Here is a 21,703-nt window from a genome sequence, read left to right as displayed (position 1 = left end):
TGGGCTCTGGGCTGCTCAAGGGCTTGAACTAAGATGCCAGCCACGGGGGACCAGTGGTTGCTTTTACAATCTCTTCTCAAGATCACGCCGTGGGCAAAGTTCTCCCCAGGCTCCAGTCAGTGCACTGACCCAGACTCACTGTCTAAAGCAAAGTCACCACCCTCTGACAGGATTCTCACCCCTCCCTGAGGGGGGAGCATTTTGATTTCTTGTGTTCTACAGACAAGGTTCTGAGGACCGTGCAGTTTGCCCAAGGTCACGTGGTTACTGGAAACCTGGGTCCAAAATCAGTCTGAGCCCCTCACACGTCTTCAGGCATTGCCTGAGATGAACCCTAAGTAAGGCCTTGTGGTCACTCGGCCTCTATGGTTAGGCTCTGCCCACAACTGTCGGGACAGTGGGAACCAGGTTACACACCACAACGGAGACGAGACCAGCCTTCTGCTCCTCAAGGCAGGACTATGGCCCAGAGAGGGGGGCCCTCTTAACCCAACACGACACAGCCAGATAAAGCCAACAATGGTTTGCCTCTGGCCTCAGGACCCCAAATCCTGCTTCCAACAGAGAAAAAAATATGGCAGGCCTGACTGTTGCTTATCCCACTGAGACAGTGCAACTCTGTAAACGAGCTAAATGGCTCTGAAGGAAATGGGGATCTATTTTGTCCCCTGTCGTCAGGGCTGAGCATCCTGATATATCTTGGGCACAGCGGAGAAGTGGATGGCTCAGCAGTTGGAGAGATGCCCAAAAGGCAGGAAGCAGGGAGGACGGCCCAACAGGTGCCTCTCTATTCTGAGCACGGTCCTGTGATGGGTGAGTGTACATCCAGCTGAAATAAAAAATAACTTTCAATACCCGTCACCGGCGCAAACGGCCAACAGCTTCCCTTTCTTCTGAGGACAAGGAGTCCGCTCCAAGGCTTGCATCCTTTCGAGTTGGCAACTTTGACTGTTTTGCTGGGGTAGTCCGCCCACCCTGAGGCTGAGGTGGGCTGGCGAACTGAAAGCTTCTCCTGGCCTGCACGCATCCTCCCACAGAAAAAGTAAATGCTGCATATTTCTGGGCTGTCTGCCTGGGCGCTGTGTCCTCAGCCCTGAGTTTTCTGTAAGGACAGATTAGGACAGAGCTCTGAACTCAAAAAAAGTGTCCTGGGGGAGAGGGGGGAACAGAGTCTCTCCACTGAAGTCCTGTGGGCCCAATTTGTGGTCCAATTTGCTTTAAAGATTTAAATTCATTTTTAAGGGGTGTGTGTGTGTGTGTGTGTGCGCGCGCGCGCCGCAGTATGCATGTGGAGGTTAGAGGACAACTTATTAGGACTCAGTTCTCTTCTTCCACCATGTGGACCTGGAGAATTGAACTCAGGTCATGAAACTTGGCTGCACACACCTTAACCTACAAAGCCATAATAGCCAGCTTTAGAGTTCCCAGTTCTTTGGAGGGCAAAAGGTTTTCCAGTGGGCTGACCTCACTGCCGATGAACTCTCAGTGAGTCCCAGGAAGAATTCCATAAGTCTCGGGTCTTTTCTTCAGCAAAATATATAAACATTCACACTGTGTGGGATTTGACATAGATTCTACCTACTATCCACTTTACCTCAGGGGCATAGACAAATGCTCACCCAGCCTTGTGAAGAACTCCTAGCTTCAGAGTCCAGGAACTTTAATGCTGCAAATAAGTAACACCTTGGTCCTGGTGGCCTAGGGTTGGTCCTGGTGGCCTAGGGTCAATTTTCAAATTCCCTTGACTAGCTGGCCTTGATCAAAACCCTCCTCTTAGAGTCTTAGTTTTCTCATTGAAAAACCTACCCTGTGGTTTTAAGAAGAGCAGAGGTGATGCAGGTTGGCTCTCTACAAGTAGGGCTGCCCACATCAGCAGTCCCACAACACATTGGTGAGTCTGCTTTAGAACCTGAGGCCTGTCTGCATAGGAGGCTGAGGCTTTCAATCAAGCGAATAAGGTAGACACATAAATACAAGATCTGTTGGTAATGAAGAAAACAATCTAGCCACAGGGCAGCTGAGACACTTTGTCATCCTGACTAGTCCAAGTACCGCGACACCTAAAGAGCTAGGAGGCCCCCTAGGCTCACAGGGGTGATTGGCAGGAGAGATCAAATTGAGAAGTAGCTTTAGCCCAGGAAGTATTTGTCTACAGACCGGCGTGTGCCGCCCCCCTTCAGAGGCACGGCCTTCCCAGGAAACAGCGATGCTAGAGCCATCGCAGCTCCTGTCCTATGGCAGATGGCCCCATGACTGTCCCCTCCTGTATTCCTGATACCGAGGGGACACCTCCATTCACACTGGGTTGCTTTACCCACTGCTGTAATAAAATACCTGACAAAAGCCACTAAAGGTTCAGCGTTCCTGGGCACAGTCCACATTGCAGTAGGGAGGTCCTCACGGCAGCAGTTTGAGGCAGCTCGACAACCAGAAAGCAGAGAGAGATGAATGGGGATATTCCACTCACATCTCCTTTATATTACATCAGGCCTCCAGCCTAAGTGGGGCCCAGGGGAGGGGGTGCCAAGCATGATTACGGTGTGTCTTTCCATCTCAGTTACCCCAATCTAATAAGTCCCCGACAGACACACCCAAAACATCCTGAGGCTTTAGATCCTGTCAAGCTGACATCAGTACTAAGCACGACACACACTTTCTCTAAAGAGGATATCAGTTGAGAAGCCAAAGCTCCCCTGGATGTGTTCTGGTCCCAGTCCAGGCTCCTCCCTGGGAGGAGCTCCTGGTGATCTAATGTGTCCCCAAGCACTCAGTCATGCATTTGCAGACAAACTGATGATTCTTAGGAAAATCTGTATTATCTAACCCCAAGCAACACCTCCTGCTCCACCTGCCCTCCAGAGCCTTGTACATTACACAACATGATACCTTAGTCCCTTCCTATGATAAAATACTCTGGTAAGAGTAACTCCAGGAAGAAAGGACTTACTTTAGCTCACAGTCTCAGGTTACAGTCTATCATGGCAGAGGAAGTCAAGGTTTCATGGGCTTGAAAGAACTGGACACGGTGCATCTACAGTCAAAAGAGACCAGGGAATGCGCCCATGCTAATGTTCAGTGTTCTATTTTATACAGTCCAGTGTACCCGGGGTACAGTCCCACTCCTTATTAAAATGGGCCTTTCCACAGCTATTAGTATAGTCCAGATAATCCACCACAGGCACGTCAGAAGCCCATCTCCCAGGTGACTAGATTGCACTGAGCTGACAGTTAACACTGCCTTCACAGCACCAATCTTCATCCCTTTCCTTAGACTCTGGAAAAACTTTTGACTCACGTGTGACCTCGAGAAGCTGAGAAACTGCAGAGGCTACATGGCAGAGGGTGGGTGATGTGGCTCCTGGCTTTGAAGTCACCAGTGCCCACATAAGTGGTCTGATCACTCCCGAATGCCATATTGAGGAAGCCCAGACCCACATGGACTCAACACACAGGCAGACTTATAACCAAATGGAGAGAGGGGAACCGCCACTATCTGTCAGCTACTCTATCTCTATGGATTTTAACCCAGCAGCATCAGCGACAGCAGGCCAGAGTCTTTTGGCCAGTGCTCCCAGGCCCCAACCCACTGGAACTGAAAGACGGGGATAAGCTAGGTGCTGTTTCAGTGGCCGAATTTTGGAATGATTTTTTGCACTGTATAAGTTTCTCTATTCTGTGACCAAAACACCAACGGGAAAAGAGGATTTAGGGCTGTGGTTTCAGAGGATTTGAGTCTGTCACAGTGGGGAGGTGTGGTAGGACAGCCCCACCTGTGAGGGCGGACGTGGTGGGCAGTGGCTATTCACATGATGGCAGACGTAACAGCAGAGGAAGCTGGCTAGAGATAGAGGAGGCTCTGACCTTTCAAGGTTCACCCTCCATGATCGACATGCCCCAGTCAGATAGATGCCACCTCCGAAAGGTCCCACAGCCTCCCAAGACAGTGCCAAGACAAGTTTCAAGACATAAGCCTGTTGAGAACAGTCCAGGTTCACAGGCACGCACACTACAGAGAGCAGAACCTAGGGTGGCCACATATTGTGGGAATTCTTTCCATGGGAGACACAAACAAGGATGTATTCCCTCCTTATAAGGCCTCAATAACAAACAAAGTTTAATTCCACCCTGAGGAACCAATGAGTTTGCTGGGCAACCCCAAAGAAGCCTCACCCCAACATGGATGACGACTTCCATACAGCTGCATGCATAGAGCCCACCCCCACTCCTTCTAGCAACCTTATGTGACCTAGCATCATCCAAGTCCATGAGGCCACCTACACTTAGGGGCAGATCACCTACTGTCCGGGTATTGGAGACAGAAGCTGGAACCTCAAGTGAAGGTCCCCACCTCCACCTCCACAGGTAACAGACTGGATATCACAGGTCTCTGTTCTGATGCTCAGAAAACAGCATTTTTACACCACCACTCCCCACCATTGACATCTTTTTTCTAAAGCAGTCATCCACAGTGATATGATCATGAGATATTCTCCTCAACGTGTTCTAATTTGGGTGATAAATTATATGGTCATCCTTCATTAGGCCAAGCCATTCCCCTCACAAGCCAGAATGACAGAATGCAGGACATACCTTGAACACAGAGAGTTCAAGAAATTGAGGCTTGGACTGGAGAGATGGCTCAGCGGTTAAGAGCACTGATTGCTTTTCCAGAGGTCCTGAGTTCAATTCCCAGCAACCACATGATGGCTCACAACCATCTGTAATGGGATCTGATGCCCTTTTTTGGTGTGTCTGAAGACAGCTAAAGTGTTCTCATTTAAATAAAATAAATACATCTTTAAAAATGGAGGAGGAGGAGGAGGAAGAGGAGGAATTGATGCTCTCCGATCCACCTATGTGGTGAGTTCACGTAGGCAGCTTGGACTTCTTCACTATACAATGGCTTTGAGTGGTCAGGGGACTCCTGTAGGTATTGGAAACTTCAGAGCTGGAAACTGTGTTACCCACTCACCTCTGCGTGGCCTCAGAAGCCTGTCAGCATTCTTCTATTCCAAAACTGAGCTCTGATTTTTTGAACACTGTATGTGATGCTGGGGTGGGGTGGGGGCAAGAGGGAGGGAGGGGAATGAATGTGATCGACACATGCTCATGTGCATGTGAAGAAATGTCATAATAAAGGCCATGGTTAGACAAGGGCTATGCACCAGTTAACATTTTAAAATATAAATTTCAAAGCAAGAGCCAGGCGTAATAGCTCACACACATCATCTCAGCACTCTGGAGCCTTGGGGCAAGAGGATTACAAGTTCAAGGCCAGCCTGAACTACAGTTGAATCAGCCCTAGACATGTCCAGAATGTCTTCTTCCACACATACGCATGCATGACACCCATAGGACTCTCCCTCACAAGCCCAGAGTCCCCTTCCCATTGAATGGCAGCCCCTGAGCCCAGCCCATAGAAGTCACTGGAATTGTTCACAGTGAAGAGTCTGGGGTGGGGGAGAGAAAGTGAGAGCCGGAGGGCACACACACGACAGCCATGCCACCCAGGGAAGGCCTCCTCCACCACACCACCTGGGAGACTTAGAGTCCATAAAAGTGCTGTCTAATCCTGCTTCTGCTGCCTGCTCTGTGAGCTATCTACCCAAATGCTCGGAGCCTCCTTCCCTGTCTATTGAAAAACTCATAGAACGGTCATTTTAAGTCATTTGTGGAAAGCACTTAGCACCTCAACTGTCATACAGTCAGCACTCCATAAATGTTATGTCCCTTCCTACGCCACTGTAGGTTCCATTAGAACATGCACTTCCCTTTATCTAGACAGATGTTTTATCAGAACAAAACAGAAGAGTATAGCATAGGTTGGGGCCTCTCACTTCCAGATGTGACTTGTGGGAATGCATAGGAGGGCCTGGCAGGCTCTTACGGTAACTTCCATCAGCATGGGAGTTCTCTGAAACAAGAATCAGCTCTGCCCATCGTTAAACATGAGCTTGTAATGCAAGGGGGTAGCTCTTGGCCACACAGAGAGAATATCTCCTTGCCTACTGACTCTAGTCCTTTTGTATCTTTACTTAGTCAACAAACCCTTACTAGGTGCACACTCTGTGCCTAAGACTCCATGTACTGCCAGAAACATGAATCAAGTAAGTGCTTGGGTAATACAAATGTCACAAGGACACGACACTGGGAGGCGACAGGATCAAGAGGAGACACACGCCTTGCTTGCCTGTTTCCAGTTCTTGGTCAAACATCCCTTTTTTATTTTTTTTAATATGTATAGATGCTTTGCCTGCATGTATGTCCGTGCACCACTTCCATGTGCAGTATCCACAAAAGCCAGAAAAGAGCATTGGATCCCCTAGAACTGGCTGTGAGCCACCGTGTGGCTCAGAAAGAGCAGCTGAGCCATTCTCTGACCCCCAAATGTCACTTCTTAGGAGACACCTTCCCTTCCGCCCCAGCCTCGCTCTCATTTCACACAGAACACCCCAAGGGTGTTGCTAGAAGAAACCCTGATGGAGCAGGTGCAGGGAGTATCTGCCTCTCATACCTTTTGGCCATGTGTAAAGTTTATATTAAACTTTGTAAGCTGTGCTGGTTTGTGGCGCATGTCTTTGATCCCAGCATCCAGGAGGCACAGGCAGGTGAATCTCCATAAACAGGAAACCATTTTGGTCTACACAGCAAAATCTGGTCTAGCTAAAGAAACAAATTGAGACCCTGCCTCAAAATAAACAGAACACTGTCATCATAAACCACAGGCTTTGAAACATAAATCCCTATGCTAATCTTAACCATCATGAGACATAATGAGTTCTTTATTCAGTTTCTCAAGGAGATTTTGTGCCTTTCCAACTAGACAGACTATGAAAACCCTTTTACTTAAAAAGGCCCCAGTTCCCAACTTTCTGACAAGAATGTAAGCTTTGGCTTAAGACGGGGTCTCATATAGCCCAGGCTGGCCTTGAACCTCAGGCTGAAAATGACCTTAATCTTCTGATCTTCCTATCTCTACTTCCCTGGGTGCTGAGATTACCAGTATGTACCAACATACCTGGCTTATGAAGTGCTGGGGATCAAACCCAGGGCCTTGTGGGATGTAGGTGAGGGGTTTTTGTTGTTGTTTTTGCTATTGTTGTTTTATTTCCTGTCTCTAAAAGCAGGTTCTAACAGCCTTTATGTCCACAAAACACGTCTCAGACACACTCTAGAACAATGTCACCACACAAGAGGGATACAGAACTGCAGAATCGCAGTCTGGAGGGGGTGTGGCAGGGACCCTCCAAATCGCTCTCCATCTGAGAGAGCAGAACAGCTGGGCCAGAACAGGGGAAAGATGACTTCAGTCCAACAACAGAAAAGCTGCGGCCTCTGAGAGCCATGGCAAAAGAAGGGGAGAAGGGAGAGCAGGGAATGATGGGAGCCGTTCAGCAAAGATACACGCCTCTTTATATTTTAGGGCATTTCTATTTTCTGCTGATCTGGGGTCTTACTATGGAGCCCAGGCTAGCTTCAGGTCTGCCCAGGCTAACCCCCTGTTTGCAGCAATCCTTCTATCTCAGGTTTCAGGTGCAGGCAGCAAAGGATCAGTCTGGGAAATTCAGTGAGAACTTGCTTAACAACTGTTTCAGTCAGCAGGACGGCTGTTTTCAAAGCAAGTGACTTTTCTCACAATCTCCAACTTCACCAGCTCCTGTCGGATGTTATGATCTCCTTCAGTTTCAGAGAAGAGGGATCCCAGAACATGCTACTAGACCTGTCTAGAAGATACCTCTTAAAGACATATACATGACAGGATCAAGGCCTCTGAAGGTTTATGACAGTAAACCTTCAGAGCAGAAAGAACAGCAAGTGTAGGACCTGCTGAGAGAGGAATTAGAGAAGGTCATGGTGGCCAGAGCAGAGGCTGTGCAGAATAGCAGGGAGAGGGTGGAAACACATCCAGGGATGCCAGGCCACAAGAAGCTATCCCTGCTTCAGTTAAGCTTCCCTGGGAAGTGTGGGAAGAGCTTTGAGCATGCCAAGGAGCAATCCACTAGGAGTATGAATGGCTGGAGCAATGAGGGGAGATGGTACTATGAAGGGAGACAGAGCTCAGATGCGGCTGAAATTACAATACAGACAGGCTAGCCATGAATACAGTGGGAAAATTAAGTTAATGACAAGGACCCAGCAGGATTCACCAAATCCCAGGAATAGAAATTGGGAAAACCTGAAAGCAAGCTCATTGGTAATTTAGTGAAATGGGTAATCACATCATCATTACCATTTTCAACACATGTAGAGGCAAAATCACCTGATCGAGTTCTTCCAAGTGATATCCACCATAAGGACTCTGACAACCATTTATTTTACCCATTATTATCTCGCCTTCTAGTTTACATTAAGGGGGGCAGAAATGAAGGCCATAAAACTAGACTTGGCTGAACCTGGACAGCACATGTGGCTAAGATATATTTTTTAATAAAGGAGATATGCTGGGAGACTATCAAGTAAACCTAGACAGCCAGGCGGAAGGGACCAGCTTTAAATAAAAGCCCATCCCGAGAGTCTCGTTTCAGGTTTCATAACTGCCTAGCACTCTACAGCTGCAGGGGGTGGAAGAAGCCAATGTAAATCTGCTTTTAAAAAAGAAAAAATTAGCAACCAGAAATCTCCGTTGAAAGACTCTTGAGATCTGTGGGACAAAGGTTTGAAACCTGGCAGGCACCCCGAAGCTCTAGCAACCCGGACCAGGCAGGTCTTTTGCCACCCTGCGTTGGTGCCACAAGTAACCGGGCCACCTTCCAGGTAAGGTTCAACCAGACCAGGCTGGAGCAAGAGAGAGCAGAGGGGCATTGTGGGAGGCAAAGGATTCGAGCCGGACGCGAAGCATTATGGGACACCGCGGGGACAGCAGCAACCCCCCGCCCCGGCTTCTCTCGCACCGAGCGTGACCACGTTTCAGTTCTGAACTGCTCTGGGCGTCCCCAGATGCCGCTGACGTAATCACCTCACTTGTGTCTGACACCTCAGAGGCGAACTAGGATATTTAGCCAAGAGCTGTGACAAACTTCCGGTTGTGTCTCACTTTACGGCTTGACGTTTTTCCGCTGACTAAGAAGGAAGTGGGAGAGCCGTTTACGACAGCTCTGGTCGCGGTTTACGGCACCGGCCTCTGCGCGCGCGTCGTCCCTCCTGCCTTGGTTCCTCCGAGTATCCGAGGCTATCGAAGTTTCTTACCCGGGCCATCTGTCGCCATCCGGGCCCGCGGAGGGTGTTGCAGGTGAGCGGCTTGTTTCGTAGGGCCCTGCGGACCTCGCGAGCCAGCCTGGCCTTAGGCGTGGCTTCGGGGGCTCCCGGAAGAGCCTTCCTTTACGTCCTCTCCTGTCGTCTGTGCCCCTCCGCTGGGCGGGGCGGGAATCGGTCTCCGGTGGTCCCAGGCACGACCCTGAGTGCGAGGCACCGGACATTGAGTGTGGAGCCCTCTCTCGACGCTTTGCCCAGCGCCGTAGGGTGGGTTGGGGGCGAAGTAGCCTCCTCTGGGGCTACTTCTGGATTCCGAAATGGGCCACTTAAGAGAAGGTTCCAGCTCAGGTCTGAAACGGAGCCCAGGAGTTGATGGCCCCTCCTGTAGTGTCCACAGTGATCCACACTGTATTGTGGCCAATACAGCTGCCGCATCGTTTTAGTTTTCCCCTACCAGTTTCTTTCTGGTTCACATGTGCAGTAGTCAAAGACCCAAACCCTGCCTTTCCAGGGAGATGATGTACGTCAAGCCTTGAGCGAACTTGAACTTGTGACAACTCAAGTTTACAGTTACTTTGGGGGCAACTTGTTGGGTATGGCTTAAAGCCCCAGATGGCCAGGCTGCCAGCTAACTGCAGTATAACCGGAAGGTCGGTCTTGAGTAGGCAACCTTGGAAACTGTGAAGTGATTGGCAGTTATGCCTTAAGTTAGCAGAGCTAACTTTATGTCTGAAAGATGGGGTGTGAGGGAGTAGTCAGTGGTGGTAAAGTGTCCGGCACAGTACCCCGACATCCTGGGGCCTTACTTCATGTCAGCTGTTTGAAGACCAACACACACACACACCCTCCCCACCTCCCTGCTGTGTTCTTCCTACAACTTAGCATACATTCACATTTGGAGGGTGAAGCTCCTGGGTTTATTCCCTGTCCCTGCCACCTAAATATCATCGGCCTCCCTGTGTCAGAGAAGGGGGAGAGGTTACTGAGCTCTCTACTGGTGTTCTGCAGTTGCTTTCCAGCCTTCAAGAACCATTGTGATGGCTTTTTCTCTGGACAGTATCAGAGGGTTTCTTGTAGGTGGTCAATGCATGGTGTTTTCCCTTTGTTCTTTGGTTTGGTTTTTGATGCGAAGTGTCCGGCAAGTTCCTGGATTATGCAGCTATTTTTTACTCTTCTAAAGTGAGCTGTAGTGTTAGACAGTATATTATATATGGACTAGGGGGCCAAAGCTGCACTGTTTGTTCAAATTTCTAATCATCCAGCACTGTGACTTCTATTTTACCGTATGTTTATGTTTTTACCCAGAAAGTGGGGACAGGACTGGCCTCTGCCCCTCAGGATTGTCTGAAGGGTTTAATGATCTCGTGCACTGTGAGCTGTCAGAACAGTGTTCTGATGCTCCTGCATATGGACTTCTGACACTTGGCCGGTTTTGCTCTGAAGTTTGTGGTCACCCCAATCACCAACGGTGCTTTTGCCTTGTCCACATGCACTGTGCAGGACTCGTGCTGATGGAAAGATTGGAAGGACGGGGTCTAGTCAGTGGTTTGGGAGATGGTTTTGTTTGGTTGGTTTTAGTCCTTTATTTTTTAGGATTTTGTTGCCGTATCTGCACATATGTGGAGTTTGTGGTGTGCATGCCAGCATATGCATGCCACGGCATTCAGCTGGAGGTCAGAAGGCTACGTTGGGAGTCAGTTCTCGCTTCCACCTTGGGTCCACCTTTACCTGCGGCGCCATCTCAGCAGCCCAGGGATCTATAAAGCACTGTGTGTAATTGTACAGTGTGACAACTATCAAGACTTAGACAACAGTCCTCTGATGTAGACTGCTCTTTATTATAAAGACTGGGCTTAGAGACATTTGCTGTTAGATGCTTTGGTGAAGGTGTTCTGGGGGAATTCATCACACTTACAAGTGGAGACACCTTTATCATATGCTATACTGAGAAAGATGTGACACCCTATCAAGTGGAAAGCACAGCTTCATTTCAAAGATGGTCACCAAAAAAGAACCTGTCCTACAATTAGTGAGACACAGGAAAATGTTACTGGTCTTGGCAGTGTTCTGAGTTTTAAGTGTTCTTAGAGCAGTTGACAGGAAAGCCTGTCCGCGGTGCTGAGAGCCAGGACTCTGCTTGGTGCAGCTCTGGCCTCCATGGAGGGCAGAGTGTTTGGGACTTAGCGGCCTCCTAAAGCTTCTCACACTGCTTGTATTTATAGGTTTTAGAAGATGGCGAAGTTCATGACACCTGTGATCCAGGACAACCCCTCGGGCTGGGGTCCCTGTGCCGTTCCTGAGCAGTTTCGGGACATGCCCTACCAGCCCTTCAGCAAAGGAGACCGGCTGGGGAAGGTACTAGGTCCCACAGCTGGGCATCTGCGCCCCAGCTCCCCGTTCCCTTTCTGTTCTCTTCATGGATATACTTTCTGTGGGGTTACCAAGAAGGAAGGCCCTGACCTGTCCTCTTCCTTGTCTTCACTGTCCCTGACAGGTTGCAGACTGGACAGGGGCCACATACCAGGACAAGAGGTATACAAGTAAGTGTTCTTAGTGAGCGGCCACATCTAGGCCTTGAGGAGGCCATTACTTTTTTTTTTCCCAGTAAGTCCCACATGAAAGTTTTTTAGAAAGGAAATGGTAGTTATTAGGAATATATTCTGAAATATGTATGAGCCATGGGTTTGGAAGTTGTCCAGACAGCCAGAGAGTCCTAAATGCTACTTTGCACTCTATTGCTTGGGCCTTTTTGGAGCCATCAACCCATGGACCTTTGGGCCTTGGTTTTAAGGTTCTGGTAGGGGAGACCGCTTTTCTTGGTGCCAGTTAGATGTTTGGAAGTGGCTGCCTGGGGTATCAAGTTAAGGTGGATGAGGTCAGAAAGAAAGTCTGGCATGGTTGATGGCTGTGTCCATGGCTGGGTGATGGTTTGGGATGGTGGTACAGCTCAGATTCTTACTTGAGCACGCAGAGGTACAGTGAGTTAGTGAGATTCTTGAGCTCTCTTGGTAAGTTCTTTAGACCCAAGCTCTTAAACCTTAAATATGAGTGTGAATCACCTGAGATCATGTTTAAATACAGGTTTCCATCTGTGAGGGCTGGGCAGGGTGGTGAGTCTACCCATCTCAGAAGCTTCAGGTCAGAGCCACACTTCAGAGAACAGGGTTAAAGCCTGTCGTGCACCATGAGCAGTCTGTAGGTAGCACTTAGCACACACTGTCACCTTTGCCTGCAGACAAGTATTCCTCTCAGTTCGGTGGGGGAAGTCAGTATGCGTATTTCCATGAGGAGGATGAGACGAGCTTCCAGCTGGTGGACACGGCACGTACACAGAAGACTGCCTACCAGCGGAACCGGATGAGATTCGCACAGGTAGGCCACGGCTGGCAGCCTGCACCTCTGCGCTCTTCCTGAGAGCAGAAATGTCTGCTCAGCAACCATCTTGGGAATACTGATAAGAAAGGAAAGGCTTTCAGGCCTTTTGGCCAATCCCAAGTGGCAGGTATCAGAATAACTTGTAATGGGTCTAGGAATGCATTGAAGGAGTTTAGGGTTTTGTTCACAGTAGTTCAGACCTCACCCCAGCTGTGCTGGAACCCACTGCCTTGCTGAGCTGCCACGTAGAACCTTTGTTAATTAGCTGGGTTGGTAGGGTGCCTCCTGTTACATAAAGCTGCCAATTTAGCAACTCCAATAAAACTAGCAAACCCACATTAAAGTGGGAATGAGAGTCCAAGCTAACACAAGTGCTTCTCCCTTAGCCCAAACTCTGTAGATGCTATAGAGTGAAAATAGATGTGGAACTTAGGACTCCACACCCTAAGGTCACTCTCAGGGTAGCATGAGCCTTGTCCCCAAGGGGTTACCATGGGTTTCTTCCTGCCCCCCAGCGGAACCTCCGCAGAGACAAAGACCGGAGGAACATGGTGCAGTTCAACCTACAGACACTGCCCAAGAGCGCCAAGCAGAAAGAGAGGTGAGCATCCCTTCCTACCAGGTCAAAGTCCTGTTCCCAAATGGGTGGGATTCGGAATCACAGAGCCGGGGCAGGGATGGGCTTTCACTACTGCTAAAGAAACCAAAACCTCCTAACCTGCCGTTCTCCCGAGACAGGGTAATGGAGACAGGCAGGAGGTGGCTGAGGCGGACATTTATGCTATAAAGCCATGGGTAAACTTGAAATGGCTCTGTGGTCTCTAGGTTCTAGATGCCTGGTTCCAGGCAGCACCACTTATGCAATATCCTGTGGGCCCCTGGGGCTGGACACAGCAGCCACCCCACCCTAGCCAGGGCTGCCTTGAGAATGACTGGGCTGAAGACTGGTTGGTACTAGCCGTGTGCCTCTGTTCACATCCCCAGTATGTGCCTGCATGCTCTCTGCATCTAAGCCCCCGTTTTCTATCCTGGTAACAGCCAGGAAGGATAGTACAATTCAGCTAGAAGCTGACACTGAGAGCACAGCATTCATTCTGTCTTTTCAGAGAGCGAATTCGCTTGCAGAAAAAATTCCAGAAGCAATTTGGAGTGCGGCAAAAATGGGACCAGAAGTCACAGGTAGTGTGTCCATACTGGGACTCTGTTGGGAATTGGATGGGTTTGTTTTCTTTTACCTTCAAAGATGCCTCTGGATTTCCCTGATGCAGGCATTTCATGTAAAATGGAATCATAATTTGTGCCTTTTATGTGGTGTGCCACGTTTAAGATCTGTCCTATCGCAGCCTGTGTTAGTGCAATCTTTTCACTTTTTCTTCATGTCTGTTAAAGATTGGTTCCAATCACCCTCAGAGATCAAGATTTGTGTGCACGGACTTTCTCTGCATGTATCTTATGTGTGTCATCTCGTGGACTTTAGCTCACCTCTGGATTATTTTTATGGGCTGAAAGTATCATTTTTAATCTCACGTGATCCTCCTCTGTCAGCCACCTGCTGAGCGTCCCCAGTGTTTTCAGTTTCCATGTGGCTGGGTACAGACCCGCTGCTATACAGCTTGGAGTCAGCTGGACTGATGTCTTTTTGTCCAAGAGTGGTTCTCTGTATGAATGGCCACATTTCCTTCAGCCATTCATCTTTCCACTTTGGCGCTGTTAGGAAGAACATTGCCATCTTTGTGGGAACTGTGAGCATAACAGACATGAGCAAAAGTGGAGTTTGGGCTAGGAGTATTGCCAGCAGCAAAGCAGCTGTTTGTCAAGCACAGAAAGTCACCTTTACTGCCGAGTGTTGTAGGGGTGACAAAACCATGACAGTGGAGGTGGAGAAATGGCTCAGCAGTTAAGAGCACTGACTACTCTTCCAGAGGTCCTGAGTTCAAATCCCAGCAACCACATGGTGGCTCACAACCATCCATAATGAGATCTGACACCCTTTTCTGGAGTGTCTGAAGACAGCTACTAGTATATTTACATATAATAATAAGTGAATCTTTTTTTAAAAAATCATGAAGGTGCAGTTTGAATTAGCTGCTTGCTGTATCAAAGGCATGTGGTTGACACTTTAGAAGCCCCATGCTGAGTCCCTGCTTCCTTCTCTGAGCTCCACCAGTCACATAACCTGCTTAGAAACAACCAGGACCAGACTGGTGAGGTGGCTCAGCATTTTTAAGAGCATTGGTTGTTCTTCCAGAGGTCCTGAGCTCAATTCCCAGCACCGACGTGGTGGTTCATGACCATCGATAAAGGGATCTGGCATGCAGCACTCATACATAAAATAAATACAATAGACAAAATAAATTAAAAAAAAAAAAAAAAACCCAGCCAGGACCATAATGATTGAATGAAAGCCCTTCCTGTGTTACTCTGTATTTTGCTGTTTGCATAGGCTATGAAGATCTTCCTGTGTTTCCTCTGCAGAAACCCCGAGACTCCTCAGTTGAAGTTCGCAGTGACTGGGAGGTGAAGGAGGAGATGGACTTCCCTCAGCTGATGAAGATGCGCTACTTGGAAGTGTCAGAGCCTCAAGACATGTGAGTGGCTTCTTCACTGGAGCCACACTGGTTCTAGAGCATCTACCTGCTGGGGACCCGTGTCTCCTTGAGTCCTAGCAACTCCAAAGCAGATTTGAAGCCACTTATAGTGCTGTGGACTTGTGGGTATGATTTTTAAAAAATCAAGACCCACTAAGAAATCCATTGTTTACTAAAAGTCCCAGTTTCTTTCCACTCTTAGCATTCTAGAAAAAGCATAGTAGGTCAGTCACTAAGCTCTTGAGGCAGGAGAGGCACGACAGGTGTTCAGGAGACTCCATTTTGTGTGGCCTCCTACAGCAGAGGACAAGGATATAGAGCTCAGTCAGTGGGGAGCCAGAGCTTCCACCCAGGAGTCCCCCATCTGGGCGCCTCTATGATGGGCTCGCTTTCCCAGGGAAGTTCACTGTGTAAGGTCTTTCCCTGTGTTCTACAGAGGAACGTTGGGAGCTGCGACGACAGGAAACTAAACTAGCACTAAAGATTTGTCTCTTTTCAGAGAGATTAGTGCCATCTCTTTCATATATATACTGAACTTCTGGGTGACGTTTATTTTTTGAGATGGACCCTCCTGTGTAGCTGAGATTTAAATTTCCCATCCTCCTGCATCTGCCTCCCTAATCCTGGGATTACAGACATGCACCCTGCAATGCCAGGCATGCCTGATAGATACGACTTCTGACTCCATGGCATAGAAGAGGTAGGGAGGATCTCTGAGTCCCCCTCTCCCTCCTCAGTGAGTGCTGCGGAGCACTGGAGTACTATGACAAAGCCTTCGACCGCATCACCACAAGGAGTGAGAAGCCTCTGCGGAGCATCAAGCGCATCTTTCACACCGTCACCACCACAGACGACCCTGTCATCCGGAAGGTGTGCGCCCTTTGCCCACTTTGGGGAATGTTGCTGAGGCCTCAGAACAGGCCATGAGATGTGCAGGGGTCCCTCAGTATTCCCAGGGTTGGATTCAGGACCAAAAGCCGTGGGTGCTCCACTCCCAGTGATGTGACTTACCCATCAGCCCTAGCAATCTTCCATGTTTCAGATCCTTCTCGATTGCTCCCAGCACCTAAGACACTGGATGCTACTACATAAGCAGTTGTTACACTGTTGTCTGAGGAACCTGACAGAGAGGAGGTGTACATGTTTTTCAGGCACATCCCTGAGCTTGTGGATTGACTGGCGAGAACCCACAGAAATGGCTGACTGTGCATAGCCCAGCCCTTAGATGAGTTTCTTCTGACTCATACTTAGACTTTGATGGAAGAGGGTAGACTTAATTTATGTTGAGCAGAGGCGTGCTCATATTCCAGCTCTGCCAGACCAACTCTGCTGCCCTAGAGCCTTAGCTTTGATACCACAGCCTGCAACAGCGCCTGAGTAGCCTTGCCCAGCCCATTTGCTGCAGCCTCCTTGGCTGACCGGGCATGTCTTCCTTCCCAAGTGACCTCAGCGTCCTCAGTCCACTCTTTTGTCTCTCCCCTCCTTCAGCTGGCAAAAACGCAGGGCAATGTGTTTGCCACTGACGCCATCCTGGCCACACTGATGAGCTGCACGCGCTCCGTGTACTCCTGGGACATCGTCGTCCAGAGAGTCGGCTCTAAACTCTTCTTTGACAAGAGGGACAACTCTGACTTTGGTAGGCATGGGTGTTGTTGGCTCAGAATAATGACTTAAGGGTGAGCAGTGTGTGGATCCTTTCTCCTGTCCTCTAGAGCCCAAGCAGAGAGACCACGGCAGTGCTTCTGGGGGCTTCAGCTCTGAGTCCTCACACCAGCACTGTGGCTGTGTGTCATATGCATAGAACTTTCCTATGTCTTCTCTTCTCCCTCATCTTCCTCCTCCTCTTCCTATTCATAAACTATAAAGAAATACATATACATATATTTTATGACACGTGTGTGTATATACACAGTCAATGAATCACAGAATTACAGCTTGAAATGAGTCTCAAGCCTCATTTGTTAAAATGCCAAGAGACACAGTCTCTTGAGGAATCCAGAAAGAATGAGAAGGAACGACTGACTGGCTTTCTTACTGTGTGACCAGTGTTTTTGGATCACACCTAATATTTTCTGTGAGCAGCCCAACAGCCTCCCTGTGCATGCCACGCCCTGGGGGAGTCCTCTGTCAGTAGAAGGCAGTTCTTTGAGGATGGGCCCCTGGGATCTAGGCCTACGTCTCTCTGTGCTACTGTGCACACAGTCACCCTTGGCTGCATGAGCAGGTGACATCCATGCTTGGGCTTTTCCAGACCTTCTGACTGTGAGTGAGACAGCCAACGAGCCCCCTCAAGATGAAGGCAATTCCTTCAACTCACCGCGGAACCTGGCCATGGAGGCCACCTACATCAACCACAACTTCTCCCAGCAGTGCCTGAGGATGGTGAGTACACGGTGCACCACTTGCTGGGTTGGGGTCCGGCTGCCAAGCCTCTGCTCTGCACTAGACAGTGCTGTGAGGTTGGCCAGGCACGCCCCTCCTGGTGGCAGGGATCCAAGCCACTAAGAGGTCTGTGTGGTCAGACAGATTTCCTCTCTGGAGTAACTAGTAGCGCCTGTGTCACAGACAGGCTGTGGAATGCCTTTGGATAAAACCATTCCTTGCCTTGAGGAAAAGGCAGTGAACAATAGTCCCACCTTTTACCGCGATGGAGGAGGAAGGGCATTGCCTGCTGACCTGTTAGCTCAGCAGTCTGCCTGTTGTGAGGAAGGAAGCAGGGAGTGGCATGGTGGCTCTTCTCAGTGGAGTGCGTTGGGCTTGGTCCTTAACACAGTGAGCCTACACTCTCGAGGACAGAAGCACCTAGCCAGGGACAGTCAAAAGCAGTGCTGGGTCTGCTGGCCTGAAGCAGCCCCAGCTCCTTGAAAGCTTTGTCACTTCTGCAGGGGAGAGAAAGGTACAATTTCCCCAACCCAAACCCATTTGTGGAGGACGACATGGATAAGAATGAGATTGCCTCCGTTGCTTACCGGTAAGTCGGCTCTAGGGACAGGGACCCTGCCTGCCCTGTGCTGTATGGGGTGGGTAGTCCATCCAAAGCAGCGGATCTCGTATGAATGAGTCTTGCTGTCCTTGTAGTTACCGCAGGTGGAAGCTTGGAGATGACATTGACCTTATTGTCCGCTGTGAACATGATGGCGTCATGACTGGGGCCAATGGGGAAGTGTCCTTCATCAACATCAAGACACTCAATGAATGGGACTCGAGGGTGAGGCACCGTCCATCGCAGCTGCGTTCCTGCAGTGCAGTGGGGTGGGCTGCTCACAACCGTGTGGGTGCAGTTCCCGTCAGTGCTGATGGAGTAGAACGGTCTAAGTTACGGTTGCTGGTTTTGGCACCTTCTATCTTCAGTACTTCGGTCTATTCATTCCGGCTCCTGTTGGCTCCTGCGATCTCCGCATCTGATCTGACCTCAGCTTGTCTGTGGAAGCACTCTGTCCTCTTTCGTTACTCAGCCTCACTGCCACCTATGATCTCTTTATCCAGCGCTGCCACTGCTGACCCCAGAGACTAAGAGCTGGATAAACACGCACACATAGTCCTCTCTCCATTGTCCATTTCCAGTGCTGCAGGACTGTCAGGTCAGGGCCATCCTTTCTCCCTGGCTTTATGTATGGCACCCTGTATTAAAGTGGAGGGCACAGAGGTAGGTGTTGCCTCTGTATAGGATAAAGACTACTGGTAAGGACAGCTTTGAGGCCCAGGCAGCCTGTGATGGATGGATGGCTTGCTCTCAAGATATGGCTTAGGGGACTATTGTCTTGGGTCCAGTGGCCTTCTTGACTTGTACCGTAGTGTCTGTGTTTCCTCACATCCCAGCCCCATTCGTGAGTGGGGTTTGCCCTGGTGGACCCTTAGGGTAAGTCCCCCATGCAGCTTATGTCCCAGAGTACTTTATACTTCAGTGTTCTTGTACCTTACAAACACAAGAAACTTGATGGCTTAAAACAGCACCTACAACTGGGCTTTAGTGGGCAGACATCCAGCATGTTATACTCCGCTCTCTGTGTCGTGAGTGACAATGACTGTGTCTATAGAATAGATTGTGTTCAGAAGAAAGTCTGGGAGTTCACTCTGGGTGTGGCAGAAGTCAGGTCCTTGCAGCGGTCCAGCTGAATTCCCTGTTGCTTGCCAGCTTTCAGACATCCCTTCAGCCCCGAGTCCTCACCCTGCCCCACTGTGACTTTTGAGCTCCTGCTCACTGTGGTCCAGGAATCCATGCAGCTCCTGTCTCACTGCAGTGCTTTTTCATTTTCTTACTCCATTTGGGAGTCTTCCTGTGCCTGTCTACCTTCTGTCTGACCACTGTCTACTCTGTTCAGTTCTCTCCGCATGTAATTGTTCCCACGCTGGTGTCAGGGCTCTTGAGTATCACAGTACTTTGTAGCAAATTTTAAGGGAAACAGAATCTGTTGAATGCTGTTCTTGAAATGGTGGGGACTCCCTACCTATTACCTTGGTCCGCCCCACTCCCCACATCTGGAAACCTCAGGTGCTGGGCTCCTGCCCTTGTCCCCACCTCAGGCTGGCCTACCTGCTTCACCCCATCCTCTGTGTGTTTACTGTGGCACAGTGTGAAGCCCTTTTTCACCACAGCACCGTTACCACTGAGTTTTACCATGTCACTCGTCTCTGGTTGAGGGGATGTCTGTCTTTGTCTCTTGGGCAACCGACCATCAGGCTACCTCTGACTCAGGCATACTCTTCCCTTCCTAGTGGTCCCTGACTTCCACAGCAGGCCTGGGGCCCCATGGGAGGTGCCAACCTCACCCAGTAACCAGCTTTCTTCTGCAGCATTGTAATGGCGTTGACTGGCGTCAGAAGCTGGACTCTCAGCGTGGGGCTGTCATCGCCACTGAATTGAAGAACAACAGTTACAAGTTGGCACGGTGGACCTGCTGTGCTTTGCTGGCTGGATCTGAGTACTTGAAGCTCGGGTGAGACTCCTGTGCAGGTGCTGGGGCGGGCCTGGCTCAAAGGCTGCCTATCTCCCTCCCCCTCTGCTCTGGGAAAAGAGCAGAGCAGGCATTACCCTGGTACTGACAGCAGGCTTTGCCGTCTCTCTGTATGGCCTAGTATGACCACCCATCCTCCTCCCAAACAGGTATGTGTCCCGGTACCATGTAAAGGACTCCTCACGCCATGTCATCCTAGGCACCCAGCAGTTTAAGCCCAATGAGTTTGCCAGTCAGATCAACCTGAGCGTGGAGAATGCCTGGGGCATCCTGCGCTGCGTCATCGATATCTGCATGAAGCTGGAGGAGGGCAAGTACCTCATCCTCAAGGACCCCAACAAGCAAGTCATCCGAGTCTACAGCCTGCCTGATGGCACCTTCAGCTCTGAGGAGGATGAAGAGGATGAGGAGGAAGAAGAGGAGGAAGAAGAAGGTGGGCAGAGCAGGCCTCTAAGCCTGGGTGGTTTGAGGGCTGGTGAGGGAGCCAGGCTAGCTGTGGTTACCTTCACCTTAGCACAAAGAACACCCTGGACCTCCATGTGGGGTGGCACTCCATGTGGATTAGCGTAGGGGTGGGAGGGCTAAGGAGGACATCCAGACAAGGCGAGGGCAGCTTTGAGAGGAACCAAGGCCATATGGTCAGTCAGGCCACCTCACTGGTGACCACAGAAAGTTACCGAGCCCCGCAGGGGTTACGGGGACTCAGCAAAGGGGAGGCCTTCAGCACTCCAGCACATCATGGGTGACGCTCGTTTATCCTCATTGGTTTGCTTTGTTTGTTTTTTTCCAGAGGAAGAAACTTAAATGACTTGGCCTGGTGCCTGCGTGTGTCCCACCCAGCTGTGCTTGGGCATCGTGTGTCTGGCTCCTGTTCTCTAGCAGATGAAATAAAATTTAAGCCCTTTGGTTTCTTCCTTTGTCCTGTGCTCCCATTGTGAATTGTGGCCTGCCTTTCTCCCAGGAGCCCCTGGGAGAGGGACACCAGAGCCAGAAGTTTTTGTAGCCTTGTGGCTGCTGTTGAGTAGTTCGGTCACTTCTGGAGCCCCGAGAACCGCACGCTATGGAGGGTGAAGGCCTTGGGTTTTAGTTTCAACCCATGACAGACTCTCATGCAGTTTGGGGTGCCTTATGTAGGGAGAGCCCTCGGGTCCTCTTAGCCAGTGGTTCTCCTGGGGTTTGCCTAAGACCATCTGAAAACATATTTACATTGTGATTCACAATAGTAACAATCACACTTACAAAGTAGCAATGAAAATAACTTCATGGTTGTGGGTCACCACAATATGAGGAACTGTATTAAAGTGTTATGAAGTTTGAACCATGTTGTCTTTCCCTAGCATGACCTGGGTGTGCCTTCAAAGCTGTCTCCAAGGGCAGGGTGTGGTTGGGAGGTGGCCTTTGAGGTAGACACCTTCTGAGTGTCTGCTGGATGGTGATTCTAGTGGCCTACAAGGTTGACCTGGGAGTCAAGCCAGTCTGCACAAAGCAATGTGTCACATAAGAACGTGTTTCAAGGCTGGGTGGACTGAGTGCTCTTCAGAACACTTCAGTTATTGTCCCCACCCAGGAAATTGCCCCAAACTTCCTCACCTG

General features: G+C 49.8%; 1 protein-coding gene across 1 annotated transcript; it reads left to right on the top strand.

Moving 5' to 3' along the window:
- The first annotated feature begins 9,090 nt into the window (after nt 1-9,090).
- Nucleotides 9,091-21,021, top strand: Eif3d (eukaryotic translation initiation factor 3 subunit D). The gene is made up of 15 exons (XM_052160896.1): nt 9,091-9,229; nt 11,415-11,547; nt 11,687-11,732; nt 12,428-12,564; nt 13,083-13,168; nt 13,674-13,746; nt 15,043-15,155; nt 15,893-16,025; nt 16,644-16,791; nt 17,407-17,537; nt 18,041-18,126; nt 18,234-18,363; nt 19,950-20,092; nt 20,260-20,543; nt 20,901-21,021. The coding sequence occupies exons 2-15, from the start codon at nt 11,425-11,427 to the stop codon at nt 20,912-20,914; spliced, it is 1,647 nt and encodes a 548-aa protein (XP_052016856.1). The 5' UTR covers nt 9,091-9,229; nt 11,415-11,424; the 3' UTR covers nt 20,915-21,021.
- The last annotated feature ends 682 nt before the right edge of the window (nt 21,022-21,703 follow it).

Source organism: Apodemus sylvaticus, chromosome 17, assembly GCF_947179515.1.
Source record: "Apodemus sylvaticus chromosome 17, mApoSyl1.1, whole genome shotgun sequence".
In the NCBI taxonomy this organism is placed as follows: Eukaryota; Metazoa; Chordata; class Mammalia; order Rodentia; family Muridae; genus Apodemus; species Apodemus sylvaticus.
Note: the sequence above shows the minus strand (reverse complement) of the source record. Positions and strands in the feature narration are given on the sequence as shown.

Excerpts from the sequence above, each read along its gene's own strand:
- Eif3d (XM_052160896.1), top strand. The coding sequence starts at position 11,425 with ATGGCGAAGTTCATGACACCTGTGATCCAGGACAACCCCTCGGGCTGG. Across the intron at positions 18,364-19,949 it reads TCAATGAATGGGACTCGAGG|CATTGTAATGGCGTTGACTG; the intron begins GTGAGGCACCGT and ends TTTCTTCTGCAG. Across the intron at positions 20,093-20,259 it reads TCTGAGTACTTGAAGCTCGG|GTATGTGTCCCGGTACCATG; the intron begins GTGAGACTCCTG and ends CCTCCCAAACAG.